This window comes from Podarcis cretensis, assembly GCF_951804945.1.
Source record: "Podarcis cretensis genome assembly, chromosome: 2".
NCBI classification, from domain to species: domain Eukaryota; kingdom Metazoa; phylum Chordata; class Lepidosauria; order Squamata; family Lacertidae; genus Podarcis; species Podarcis cretensis.
The window spans coordinates 115,916,595-115,930,916 of NC_137171.1; the positions used below are offsets into that span (position 1 = coordinate 115,916,595).

Here is a 14,322-nt window from a genome sequence, read left to right on the forward strand (position 1 = left end):
GACCCGGAGGACCCCTTCCAACTCTATGATTATACAGTATTCTAATCTTCAGCAGCAGAGGAAGGAAGCCGGCTGGCTTCTTGCGCCTTCTCGCTGCCCCCCTCCAGGTTCTTTTCTTCCAGCGAGCCGGCTGGGGGCAGCAAAGAGACGAGAGAGAGCGCGCTGTTCCATATACAGTAAATGTATTCTATATACACACAGCAGCGCCAGCTTGGAAAAGGAGGCGAGGCGTCAAGAAGAAAGGAGGAGGAGGAGGGAGGAAAGCCCAGAGAAGCTGCTCTCTCCTCCTCCATCTCCTCCTCCTTTTTCCTCCTCTTCCCTCCCTCTTTCCAGCTCCTCCTCCTCCTCCTCCTCCTCCTCCTCCAGCCCTTGTGTGGGACTCCATTTTCCCAGCCCCAAAGTCTCCAAGGGAAGGGGGCCGTGGGAGTGCGCAGCCAAGATGGAATAATAGAGATCTCTAGATCTTGCATATACCTATCTGTAGATCGATATAGCTATACAAAACCCAGCCGTGCCTCGACGACGTCGCCCGGGCGCCTGCGGATTTGGGCAGCCTTAGGATCGGCGTCTTTGTGTGCGCGCTCGCTCGCGCTCGGCTGGACAGTTTTTGCCTTGGTGGCTTTTTGCACCCCCGCGGAATGGATGACCAAGGGAGGCTGATCCAAGCTCGGGGGGCCGTGGGGCTCCCGCCGGGCCACCCGGCCGTGCCGGGGGTCCCCAGCATGACCCCCCACTCCCTCCACGAGCCCCCCTCGGATAACGGCGAGCCGCGCAAGCAAGACATCGGCGACATCCTGCAACAGATCATGACCATCACCGACCAAAGCTTGGACGAGGCGCAGGCAAAGTTGGTTACCCTCTCGCCATTCCGGGGCGCACGGGCTGGTGGGGGAGAGGGGGGTGCTGGAAAGTTGCCTGGGAGGGTTTCTCCCTTTGTGTGTGGCGGGGAGTACTTTGGGATGCGAGCTGTGGGACCGAGACCTGGGGGCCGTGGGGTGGCCCGCGCTATCCAGCGGAGTTTGGTGGTGCCGGATCTCGGGGGCGCATGTTGTGCGCCTGGGTGGAGACTTGGAAGTTCAAGGTTTCGGGTGGAGATGCTCCAGTTTTATTGGGGTATTCTCCCAAATCCGGATTTGGGAGTTGGGAAGCTGGATTGGGCAGGAACTGAACGTGGAGGGGGTGTTATTTGGGGGAACTTGATGGGGAAGAAAGATGAGGTTGTGGGTTAAGAATGGATTCCCTTGTTTGTTGGGGGGAACTTGAGTGGAGCCTCTTCTGAAAGGAGGAGAGCCTGAGGCCTGGAAGTCTGGAGCAAGTTGGCTCTTGTTTTTGTTGGGTGGAGAAGTTGGGAAGGAGAGGTTCGGATTTCAGGGGAGCCAAGCGTGGATTATAGAGAGGGTTGCTGGGGCCTGTTCCATTTGGGATTTGGGCCATTTTAGGGTAACCGAACATACTCTCAGGGGGTTGCAGCTTGTTGTGGGGCGTACATATGTACAGGATGGTGTTGCTGGTGAACTGGTTTGGGAGGGGTGGTTGGTGTGGAATCCCAGCTTAAATAATAGGGGGATCTGGAATTTGGTTGAAGAGAGAGATTCTGGGGATTGCTGCTCACATTATTCCTGTGGCCCATACCTTCTGCTTAAACCACTAGACCTTGCTTCCCTTCCAGATGTTTTAGTAGCCTGGCTTTTCACTCCCTGCCTGTTCACTTAGCCAAGCCACCAGATTTTCACATTTGGTTCAGGGGTATCCCAAACCCCTGAGGTTGATGTTTTAGAGGGTCTCTGTTGTGTAGTTAAATATATTAACAGTTAAATTTTTCATTATATTTGGTGAGCTGGAGGGAGCAAAGAATTACCTATTTGCAGATAAAACTCTTTGAAAGGTCTTATGCTGAAATTATGACTTTTGTCTAACTTTGAATAATAAGTTTGTGTGGTTGCTGTATTTTTTATTTTTATTTATATAAAAAAAGACTTTATATTGTAGGCCAATCTCTAGATTAGAGGCAATATTATTGGTCAGATGGTTTCTGTTTGAAAGAACGATTGCCAGAAGTTTGGTTTCAGATATGAGTTTGTGTGTGGAGTGGTTTGTATCAAAAGGTCTGGACATCTAAATTCCTGGGAGGTTGTTTTTCCCCCCTGCTGGGAATTGGCACCGTGTTTGTGAGAGAGAATGCAAGACCAGTGTGGTTAAGGGTTGTGAAGTGGCTGTTGGGAAGAGAGGTATTTTATACTGAGAAAGTTAAAATCCTCAGGGGTGTCTTTTTATTTCCTATGATCCGTGTAGCTATGTGGATTAAATCCAATGTGAGGTGAATTGTAGATATCAAGGTCTGCGGAGAGGTTTTCTGTGCTGAATTCTTGGTTTGTGGAAGTTGTAGCACTATAGAGAGAAAAGGGCTCTCAGGACACTGTGTTGGTCTGAACTTGGAAGTTGTGCTTTGAGGGGAGAATCGTGAGTTTGTGTGATGGTCTAAATACTGAGTTCTGTTTGGGGCAGGGGAACAAACTAATTTGAAGATTATTTCTCTGAATGTGTGCTTTGATTGTCCGGTATATCCAGGTTTTATTCAATTTCTGAGTTGCAAAACATGAGTCCAATGTTTTGTGAACTGAGTTATTGTTTAGAATTGGGGAAAGCTATATAACCAAAAGAATATCAAAGGCTGCAATTATATATCAGAAGAAAGTGTTTGAAATTTGTTTTATACTGCATAAAATGGATTTTAAAAGATGAGAGATGGAGGAATCAAAGCAATGCAAAAATGTAATTCCAGTGAAGGGTAAACAGGGATCATTGCTTAAACCCCCCCCCCCCCATTTTGTCTACCTTCCCTAACTTGACTAAACTTTGCCCATTTTACTGAACCTGAACACCCCTCCACATTCTTAGAAACCATTCAACAACAAAAGGAAATATATATTATTTTTATTGTTTAGGCTGTTCAGGTGCTGGAATTATACTGGGAATTACTCGGGGCGGAGAGGGGACTCCATTACAGTATATGTGCGAATAAACGAGGATTGATTGATTGATTTGCCAGGCTCAGGCCTGCGAGCTATTGTGGAAATGGATAGAGGCTTCCTTTCTCTTTATGACAACTCCAAATCCAGTCTTTCCTCCCCTCAAAAACCACCGGCTTTATCTGCTCTCTCTCCCACTGTTTAAACTGCAGGAAACATGCCCTGAATTGTCACCGCATGAAGCCAGCTCTCTTCACCGTCCTCTGCGAAATCAAAGAAAAGACAGGTACTGTATTGTTTGGGCTCCGGGTTTGAGAGGGGCGGCTGTATGTTGTTGTTCAAATACACACACACATATATTTGTCAACCTGTTACCAAAATAACCCCACAACCCACTATATTGTCGAGCGGAGAAAAGGAGGGATTGGAATGGGGATTATGGGGAGTCTGTGGTAGAGAGGAGGAAGGCAGAAGAGCTGGTGTTTTCCCTCCAGAGGTTTTTGCCAGAGGCCTGTCGTCTCCCGCGCCATCTTGAAGCGTCTGAAATTTCTTTTTCCGCCTGCCTGGTTTTCTTTGTAGCAACTTTGCCCCAACAACTGCCTCCTCTCTCTGCCTCCACCCGTCCGCTGTTTGACCATGTTGTATTTTTTTGTGCAAGGATGGAAATGTCCCCCTATCTCTCCCCCCCCCCCCCTGCTCACACTGCCTCACTTGTAATGGGGGTCGCTTAGTCCATAAAGGGGGTCTCTGGTAGCATCAGGATCTTTTGTCCACAGAAATAAATACCACCCACCCCGGTCTCCCCTCCTGTCTTTGAAACTTTCATCCCGGCCTTTTCCTCCCGTCACTATTGTGTTCCCCAAAATTCTCCCTTGCTTTGGGATGCTTCCTTGACTGGCTTGCTTCTTAAGTTTTAGGCTCCCCTGTGGGGTGTTCTTTTGCTGAGGGGGGTGGGATATGCAAAGTGCCTTTAAGGCTGTGTTTCTGCATGAGAGAGGCAGGGAGGAGAAACTGGAGTTTCCTGCCAGCTCCTTGGAAGTTGTGCTGTGCCCAGATTAAAAAGTGAAAAGAACCCAGCAGCCCAAGCCTTAAAAGGATTACTGAAAAGGAGAGAGTGAGAGCGAAGGGTTTGTGTGTGTGTGTGTTGGGATTGTCATTAAAGTTCATCCAGTCTTAAGCTGCCGGGATTTGGGCCACATGTATCCGAAGTAATGGCCAGCTGTCTTTAGGGCCTCGTTTGGTCATCTGCTCGTTTATTTAAACTGCTTAAATCCTACTCAAGTCAATAGGAGTTCGGAGGCCTCGCTGGGAGTGGGATTGCAGCCAGAAAAGCATTAAGATGGATTCTAGAAACACTAATCTATGTTTCAGAGAGTGAGTGGGAATACTTTTTGTTTTGTTTTGCTCAAACGTGAGCTCTGAATTGCTGATCTTCCAACCGGTGGGTTGGAACTCTCAAGCGGATCGTGCACTCGGGGATAAGTTGTGTCACACCGATGGTGCTCCTCCCATTTTCGTCCCTTCTGTAAGCAGCTGCTTTAGGGTGGGTTGTTGTGTTTTTTAAAAGGGGGTAAAAGTCATAGATGGGAGAGAGAGATGCAGGAAAATATGAACAGCGAGTCCCATTTCTTTGCATTTCGGGATCAAAGATAGGTCCGGAGGTTTAAAAAACGATGGGTGAAAGCTGTGGGACTGAATGTTTTGGCGTGTGTTAATAAATGTCTTCTTGCTCGGCCCCACTCACCCACGTCATGTGACCCACAGAAGGTCGCCAAGAAAATCGGTTTGAAAAAGTTTCCTGCCTTTGAAGTGGTCCCTATTTTAGGCAAGCAGTCACAGCCGTGTCCTGTGCAACTTTGCTCAGAGATCATCTCCACAAAATTCGGTGGGGCTTGTGCAGACAATGGGAGCCTGTGCATGCTTCCTTGGGAGGGAGACCAACTGAGTACATTGGCATTTGATTCTGAATAAATGTGCAGAAGGTTCCGGCTTTTGGTTTGCTTCCTTTCCTGCAGCTGGTCCGCTCCTGATATCGCTGGGCTGCATCTCCCTATTTTCCCTGACCTTTGGCCTTGCTCACTGGGGCTGATGGGCGTTGGAGTGTAATCGTATTTGAAGCATTGCAAGTTGGGGAAAGCACCTTGTGGTTTCCATATGAGATGGATGTTTTGCTTCTGCAACATCACCCAAAGCAGAGATGCTGGGTGGAAGCTTGCAATATCAAAGGCTGCTTATGAAACATGAGCGCTGCAATCTGTTGTCAGAAGGGAAAAGGCATCGTTTGTGTTTATAAACTGATGCATGGCGCCAAGAAAATGGATAAGGAGACGTTTATCTTCTCCTGCTCTCCTACTACCAGAGGGTCAATTTCAATTTTCAGTGTTCTTCTGAAGGTGATTGACAGAAGATTTGGGGCAGATCCGTACCATACCTTTAAAACATGCCCAACTCACATTCAAAGCACATGACTCTGCCTGCCTCACAGAATCCTGGGAACTGCAACTTCCTCTTCTACAGCTTCCAGCACCCTTGACAATACAGTCATACCTCGGGTTACAGACTCCTCGGGTTGCGTTTTTTCGGGTTACGGACCCGTCGAAACCCGGAAGTACCGTAACGGATTACGTCTGGGTTTTGGCAGTTGCGCATGCGCAGAAGCGCTAAATCGCGCTATTTGCAGAAGTGCCGAATCGCAGCCCGCAGGTTGCGAACGTGCCTCCCGCACAGATCACGTTCACAACCCGAGCATCCACTGTACACAGGATCCTTTGGGGGCAATTTGTGTGCTCTGAATATGTGTCAAGTGTACTTTATAGTGTGGATCTGCCCTCAGGAACAAAAGGGGAAGTACAGGGCATGTAGTTAAACTATGGGATTCTCTGCCATAAAATGGTGACAAAGACGGCTTTAAATTTAAAAAATTGATAAGAACATAAGAGGAGCCAGTGCCGGCACAAATGCATTTTGGCACCTGAGGTGAACCACAAAATGGTGTCCCCTCCCTGCCAGGGAACAAGGGGGCAATAAAGATCCACTTTGGGAGCAAGGGTGGGAGGAGACCAGCAGCGCCTCCTGTTGGCCAGGAGGCCACTGTAGAGGCGGACATTGGGGCCCGCCTCCCAGGTGTGTGCCGTATCCGTCTGCCAGTGCGTCAGTCTCTGTCAGATGCTTCTCTTAGAGGCTGGATCTACTGTCAATCTTGGTGCCTGAGGCAGTTGCCTCACCTTGTCTTATAAGTGGGCCAGCGCTTAGAGCAGGCATCCCCAACCTCCAGATGCTTTGGCCTACAACTCCCCTGATCCCTAGCTAAGAGGACCAGTGGTCAGGGATGATGGGAATTGTAGTCCAAAACATCTGGAGGGCCGAAGGTTGGGGTACCTAGCTTAGAGGATGCCCTGTTAGATTAGCCCAAGAGCCTGTCTGGTCCAGCCTTCTGTTCTCGCAGTGGCCGACCAGATATTGCGATGGGAAGCCCACGAGGAAAGGACCTGAATGCAACAGAACTACTTTCCCCACCTGTGGTTTGCATCAACTGGTATTCAGAGGCAGTTGATCCCAAGGAAGATAAATGTATCCATGGTAACAAGAAATAATGGTTATATCCTACCTCCGGTTTTTAGATGCGTTATGCCTCTGAAATACCAGTTGCTGGGAAAATAGCCTTAAGATCTGTTCCAGAGGCCTTGCTCAGGTGCCTGACAGCTAAGATGATCTGTGTGGTGAGGACATGGAGCAGGGCCTTCTCGGCGATGGCCCCATACTTAAGGAATTCAGTTGCCTGGGAGGACAGTTTGGCTCCTTCCTTTTGGTGGTCCTTGAGAACCTACCTTTTTCTTTGTATCTTTTTGCGGTTGATGCAAACTGGACTGTAGAGATAATGCTCTAAATTTCAGGAAGTATGTTTATTTTTTGCCCCCGGTGTGGGTTTCCCATACAAATTTGAATTAGGAAAGTGTTCCTATGAAATTGGGGTAATGTGCACTGGAATTTTTTCAGGATGCGTTGGAAATTATTTTCTGAGAGAACGAATTGAGCACGTTTAAAAACTTGGAAGTTGCCGGGTTATAGTTATTTGAAGTTTGTGTCCGTTCGTTGTTACTTTAGAAATGGGAAAAATAAATCGCTGCTTGAAGGGCTTATGTTCTAGAATATTACAAAATAAGTTTGGTTTTCTATATGTTTTGAAATTATTCTCCTTGGTGGCTTTTGTTATCATGCACAGCTTTGTGAAGAATGTCTTCTTAAAGTGGCTTATAAATCTATTAAACTTTAAATTGGGGTAGGACTTGGATGCTAAAATAGGTGAGCCTTTGGACTGATCCACCCTGGTGCTTTTGATACCAATTAGATAGGGGAGGTGATGCAGATAATGATTCATTGAGGAAGCCAAAATTTCCAGTTGCATTTAATGGAGGACAGTAGTGAGGCCTATATTGAAAAAGCCTGTTGTGGGTCCTTTTGGGTTAAACAGTTATAAACCAGTTTAAGAATCTTCTTCCTACGTAAGGCAATGTAGCTAGACAGCTCAGACATTCTTGTACTAAATCAGGGGCTGTCAAACTTTTTTTGTGGGGCGGCTTGTGGGCACATTTGTATTTTTTTGAGCAAGGGCCATGGATGCAACCCCCTCTGATCCCTTTTCTTGCGAACTGGAGAGACAGAAAAAGAGAGGGTGTGAATGCTTTTCCGTGGGAGCCAGTAGAAGTAATCTGAGCCTTGCAAAGCGCCTAAAGGCGAAAGAGGAAGTGGGGGAGAGCGTTGCTTTTTCAACTTCCTCCTTTAGCTCTATGTACTTTTCCCAGGAGAAAAGAGGGCAATAGGTGTGCATATACAGGTGTTTAGAAGCTTTGTCGATTCCAGGAGAAGGCCTTAAGGGTCTCACATTGGTGTAAATGTTGGGCCGCAGAGACGCTGCGTGCAGACCTGTTAGTGAATTCACGAAACAGGGCCTTTTTTGGTGGCGACCCCCAGGGTGGATTTGATTTAAATCAAATCAATTTAAATCACTAGTCAGTAAGACTTGATTTAAATCATTTTTTTACAGAAAGACTGATTCTTGCTGGTATCATCTTAATATTTACAACCAGAGGAAGGTTTCATTTTTGGAATAAGAAATTTTCAGATTAGTTTTTACAGTTTTATAAAAAATTACAGATTTGGTTATACTATTAGAAATACATAGACAGATAATTATGAAATTATTGTGAGGTTTAATAAGTTAACTGTTTATATTTGGACAACTTTTCTGCTGTACATTATTGGAAGGAGAAAAATAATCAATTCCGTAATAACAATTTAAACAACTTATTTAACTAAAACAGTAACATTATAGCATATGTATCCATGTTTGTTAACTGGTGTGCTTAAACAGTTTTTAAAAACACACACACACTGAGTTTTAGCACACATGAAAAACTTATCCTTATTTCCTTATCCTAAAACAAATCCTTATTTCCTGATGAATAGCCTTTGAACTATAATGTGACTTAAATAGAAGACTATCTTTAGAAAGATTTTTCCTCCAAAAGCATTTTATTTTAAAAATCCAATTTAAATAATAAAAAAATAGATTTAAATTTAAAAAATCTGATTTTTTTAAAAAAATATAATCATTGATTTTTTATCCACCCTGGTGGCCCCTCCTTCCCTTGTTGGACTCCTTCCCTTGGAGATGACATAGTTTGGCTGTGTCCATATAGTTGAGCCTTGGAGACATTCCCATTTCAATCTGCCTTTGTTTAGGTAGCTGGGATGGTTTAAACTTGCTTGTGTTATTTGCAAGCTGGCTGGCTGTATGTCGACTCTATGATGGATGCAAGCAGCCTGGCATTGTAATAGGTCCTCTTTTTGTCTTTATGGTGTTCTGCTAACCTTTTGGCTTTTGGAAAAAATCCTTATCTGTATGTGGTTTTAAAGGTCAGGTTGGTCATGCTGTCGTGATTGCAAGCTGCTCTGAAAGGACTTTGGTCCTGAAAATCAGCAATTTTTTTTCCATATTTTAAAATTTTGAAATTGATTTTCTGCATCCCATCTCAATCTGAACCATAACCGTACTTGGGGATCAAGACTGCTCTGGTAGTTGCAGCCGGGTGTGAGGTTTCACCTCTTCCAGCTAGTTGCACCTCTTTCTAGATAGCAAGATAGCATCTAGATAGATGCTGTGATGCATCCGCTGGTACAGTGGTGCCTCGCAAGACGAAATTAATCCGTTCCGTGAGGCTCTTCGTATAGCGGCGATTTTTTCGTCTTGCAAAGCAAGCCCATTGACAGCTTAGCGGATTAGCGCTATTAGCGGCTTTTAGCGATCAGCTGTTAAGCGGCTTATCAGCGGATCAGCAGATAAGCGGCTTAGGAAAAGGGGGGGGGGAGGGGGGAAAACCTGCAGGAACTCGCAAGACATTTTCGTCTTGTGAAGCAAGCCCATAGGGAAATTCGTTTTGCGAAGCGCCTCCAAAACGGAAAACCCTTTCGTCTAGCGGGTTTTCCGTCTTGCGAGGTGTTCGTCTTGCGGGGCACCACTGTAGTTTCTTGGCTTGATTACTGCAATCAGTTGCATGGAGGGCTGGCCTTGCAGACAGTCTGGAAACTGAAGCTGGTCTCGAATGCATTGCATTGGCTGTTGGAATCCAAGAATTATGGGGTGCGAAGGGACCCCAAGGGAGGAATGTACTATACCAGTTTTGTCAGGGTGATTCGTAGAATTGTAGAGTTGGAAGGGACATCAACGGTCGTCTAGTCCAACGCCCTTAAATGCAGGAATAGATGCCCTGGCATATTTGACTGAGCACCTTCTCTCATATGACCCCCCCCCCCCTCCAAAGAGAGAGATTTAAACCAAATAGAGATGTCCTGTTGAGAATCTCACCAAATCAGGGCTATCCTTCGCCAGAGCAGTGTTTTCTTGCTGGAATCACAGAATTTGATTCGGAAGGGACCCTGAGGATCATCTAGTCCAACCCCCCCCCCCCCAGCAATTGAAGAATCCTGCTTAGTGGAATCCTTGCTCCTCATGTGAAACCTCTTGTCTTCATATCTTTTTGGCCCCCTTAGGATGAGATGCCGAGCGAGAGATAGTATTCTTCTTGACTTCGCAAAGCAGGATTAATTACAGGGTCATTTTCTGGTTGTTTTACAACTCGAATGAAGTGGCTTGGAGTTGTTGCGGTTTAAACGTTTTTGCTGCAAGCCATTTAAAGTCTAGAAGTGGCACTGAAATCACGCTAATTGTACAAAGGGCGTGTATGCATGCCAAGTCTTGCCATTTTTTAATTATTCTCCCCTCCCACTGGCTGCCTCACGCATTTGCACGGGTGTTTTATTTATTTTTTGAACCTTTGCCCTGCCGTACCTGGAACCTTCGGGGAGGCTTAGAGCTGCGCCCCTCCCTGACTGCCAGAAGCAAATCTTCATTCCCTCAAGATCCAGAGCAAGGTATGTTCTCTCTGCTTAAAAAACAAATCTTCGCAAGAAAGCTTAATTCCATACCAAAAAAAAAAAAAAAGACTGAGTTGATGCAGATGTTCATAATTTGCTCATTTTGCATAATTAATCCTGCTTTGGTTTGGCAAGGAGAAGGGGGAAGTTATGCAATACACTGGCATTCTTCTGACAATTGCTTGAAAGGCTAATTGGCCACACCTGTCTCTAGTCTCTAAAACTTCTGGCTCACATTGCTCATACTATTTAAAGGAACCTTGCAGTTAAGGACTAGCCTGGTTGCCACAGACACGTGCATGGAAGCAAGTGTGTAGACTGGCAGAGGAGCGACGGCATTGTCCATTCTTTTCCTGTGCCCAGCACAGAAACCAGAGTGAGCTGCTAGAGCAGGGGTGAAGATTTTTGGCTCCAGGGACAGCCTGCTTGTCAATCATGTGACATCATAATGACATCACGCCGGGCACTCGTAAACCACAGTGCAAGGGGTGTTGCCAGCTCTGCCTTTGGTAGTACAGGGAAAAGGTTTGCAAGTCGATGCTGCAAAAAACCTGGAGCTGCTTGCTTTGGCTGTGCAGGTCTCTACTTAGCAAACAACAGACATGCACAGCCAAACTGAGCAGGATTTAATCCCTGCTCGTGAGGGGATTTGGCTGTGAGCGCCTGTTCGCTGCTGGAAACTTGCCTGTGCAACTCAGAATTGGACCTCACCCTCCCACCCAGCAGCTGATTGACAGGTGGGTAGGGTTGGGGGACATGGCCTTTGCAGGCCAAAATGGTGGGCCAAAAGCTTCCCATCCCTGTTTCGGAAGAAAAAAGCTCCCACCTGCACAATGAGCATGTAAACACAGCGGGTAAACCATCTGCAGGTCCTCAGTAGGCTAGTAAACATTTTTATAGGCTAATAACTTTTAGGGCCTTATGTCCCAGGCTGCTTTATGTGCATCTTCATAACCATGAGGTCCAGAAACTTGTTTTTGCAGGCTGCCTTTTTGAGCGCAGAGTTGTGCAGTCCTGGGAATGGGGGGAGAATGTCATTGGGCCTTCCCCTAGCTCTGAGACAAGCTGCAGTCGCAGTCCAGCTATGGGTGTGGGCAGGCAAGATGAGCGATAGATGTGAAGAAGAGAGTTCTAGGCAGACGGAAGGTCGAATTCCAAGGCGGCAGTAAAGGCTTGGAGTGGCCAGAACCAGATGTGAGGTCAGAGGCAGGTAGAGGGATTTACTGGGTTTGGTGCATCTTGGCCGGCATAGTCAACAGGCACTATTCAAGCTGGGAAGTTCACCTGAGTCTCTCTTCAGGCCAGGTCCACATCCGCAAAGGAGACCCTTTTCCTTAAGGCCTGGTCTCCTAGGGAGCAGGGGAGCCCCATCTGTATAGCAGCTGCATCTACCTCCGGGGCAAGCATGTTTTTGCTCCAAGCTGGGTGCATCAACACAAGCACTCAGCCCACCAGGGAAGTGTATAGAAGTTTTGTACAGAAGAGCAATAAATATACTAGTTTTGTACAGAAGTGCAGCCTTTCCCTCTGAGTCAGGGGAAACCCATCCCTTCCTGTCCACATCAGAAGCTGGCTGTGCACTATGCTGATTGGCTGTCACATGTTCCCATCAGAATCCGGCTGTGCCCTGTGCTGATTGGCTGGGCCCTATGATGTCACTTCTTCACCTCTGTATCACCTGTCCTGGTCGGTTTTTAAGCTATTTCTAAAAAGCAGGTTGTGCGTGTCTCTGTGTAATACGATGTTTATTTTATCTCATGAACCGCCCTGAGATACTTGGATGAAGGGCAGTATACAAATTTAACGAATAATTATTTCTCATCAAAAAACATTTAAAAGTCATCCCATACAGATGCACGTCAGATGTGGGGAGCCTCTGGGCTCCTGGATGTTTTGTTGTTGTTTAGTTCTTTAGTCGTGTCCGACTCTTCGTGACCCCATGGACCAGAGCACGCCAGGCACTCCTGTCTTCCACTGCCTCCTGCAGTTTGGTCAAACTCATGCTGGTATCTTCGAGAACACTGTCCAAACATCTTGTCCTCTGTCGTCCCCTTCTCCTTGTGCCCTCAATCTTTCTCCAGGGAATCCTCTCTTCTCATGAGGTGGCCAAAGTATTGGAGCCTCAGCTTCAGGATCTGTCCTTCCAGTGAGCACTCAGGGCATATTTCCTTCAGAATGGAGAGGTTTGATCTTCTTGCAGTCCATGGGACTCTCAAGAGTCTCCTCCAGCACCATAATTCAAAAGCATCAAGTCTTCGGCGATCAGCCTTCTTTATGGTCCAGCTCTCACTTCTATACATCACTACTGGGAAAACCATAGCTTTAACTATACGGACCTTTGTCGGCAAGGTGATGTCTATGCTTTTTAAGATGCTGTCTAGGTTTGTCATTGCTTTTTTCCTAAGAAGCAGGTGTCTTTTAATTTCGTGACTGCTGTCCCGGATGTTTACTGAACTACAACTCCCATCTTCCCTCATCGTTGGCTTTCCTTCTTGCGGCTGATGGGAGTTGTAGTTTGGCAACATCAGGGTGACCAAAGGCTTCCTACCGCTGATCTACATGGGTGTTGGTGGTACCTTTTTAAAACTTAAGAAAAGTATGTGATTTGCCCACCTAAAGATTTTGGGTGCGTGGATGGACTAGGGGAATATAAGAAACTGCTCTATTCTGACTCAGACCATCGACTCCCCCAGGTCAGTATTGTCTACACTGACCGGCAGCATCTGTGCAGAATTTCAGGGAGTAGGCATTTCCCCCTCGCCTGTTACCTGGAGATGCCAAGGAATTGAACCTGGGCCTTCAACACGGAGCGCAGATGCTTCTCCGCTGGGCTGCAGCCCTTCCCCAAAAGACATAAATTAGAAAGAACATAAATTAGCTGCATTTCCCATGGCTGGAAAGAGCATCTGTTGCTTTCATTGTTAAGGTGGGAGGCAAGGCCCGGCGTCCTCCACAGGAGGCAAAATGTGCCACGGCTCCTTTATTTTTAGAGATCCATATGCTCGCCTGCATCTGGAGGAGCTGCAGTAGCTTTCCTCACATACATGGGAATCTGTTGTTTCGTGGTGAACGTTGCTCTCTTGTCGGGGTCCGCGGTGTCTTCACAGAAGCCAAGCTGGGCCCCTTGATAGTAAAAGAGACTTAAAAACGGGGCTGCCATCTGAATCTCCCATGATGGCATCCTCACTCCAGAGTTAACATTATATTTAAAATGCGAGCTCTTTAAAAAAATAATAATAAAGTTTTTATTAGGGTTTAGAAAGAAAAATACAAGTATTATTGTCAGTGGAAGCTTCTCAGGCCCAGCAGCACAGGCCTCAGGCCTTGTTTTGGCTCAGATAGGACAGGCCAGTTGCCCAAGGGTGAGAGCTGCCCAGAAGTGGCTTTATATATTTATTTGTTTAGGATCAAATGTGGGGAAGCTTCAGCCTTCCAGGTGCTGCTGAACTACAACTCCCATCATCCCTTGTCCTGGACCATTCTTGCTGGGGCTCATGAGAGGTGGTTCAGCAACCTCAGGAGAGCCAGTGTTTCCTCACACCTGGCCTGGGCTTATCCTTGGAGTGGAACCTTTCTGAACCTAGAAATCATAGAATTGTGACCCTGAGGGTCATCTAGTCCGATGGAAGAACATAGTACTGAGCTAACATGTACATTACGACATGTACATTACGCTAGACCAGCCCAGCGGGTTGGTCTAGATGACCCTTGGCATCCCAGCTCTACAATTCTGTGATTCCAATATATGTATATTTAACCCTGTAGACCAGGGAAGAGTGTCTTTCTGAAAGGAGTAATGGGATGGTGGAAGGCAGGATCCACAGACCCCTTCTATTTTATGGAGGACACTTTTTTAAAAATAAAAAACACGGTTCAATCTTGAATGTGTTCAAGAGCAGCGCTTTGGATCTTGCTGAAT

General features: G+C 46.6%; 1 protein-coding gene across 3 annotated transcripts in view; it reads left to right on the top strand.

Annotated features, from left to right (window-relative positions):
* The first annotated feature begins 328 nt into the window (after nt 1-328).
* PBX2 (PBX homeobox 2) overlaps nt 329-14,322 on the top strand; it is a 41,506-nt gene continuing 27,512 nt past the window's right edge. The window contains exons 1-2 of one of the 3 annotated variants that reach the window (XM_079963745.1): nt 329-847; nt 3,170-3,255. In XM_079963745.1, the coding sequence (XP_079819871.1) occupies nt 639-847; nt 3,170-3,255 (295 nt within the window). In that variant the 5' untranslated portion in view covers nt 329-638. The remainder of the gene's footprint in view (nt 848-3,169; nt 3,256-14,322) is intronic. The other 2 variants (XM_079963743.1, XM_079963744.1) reach the window with 2 other exon arrangements.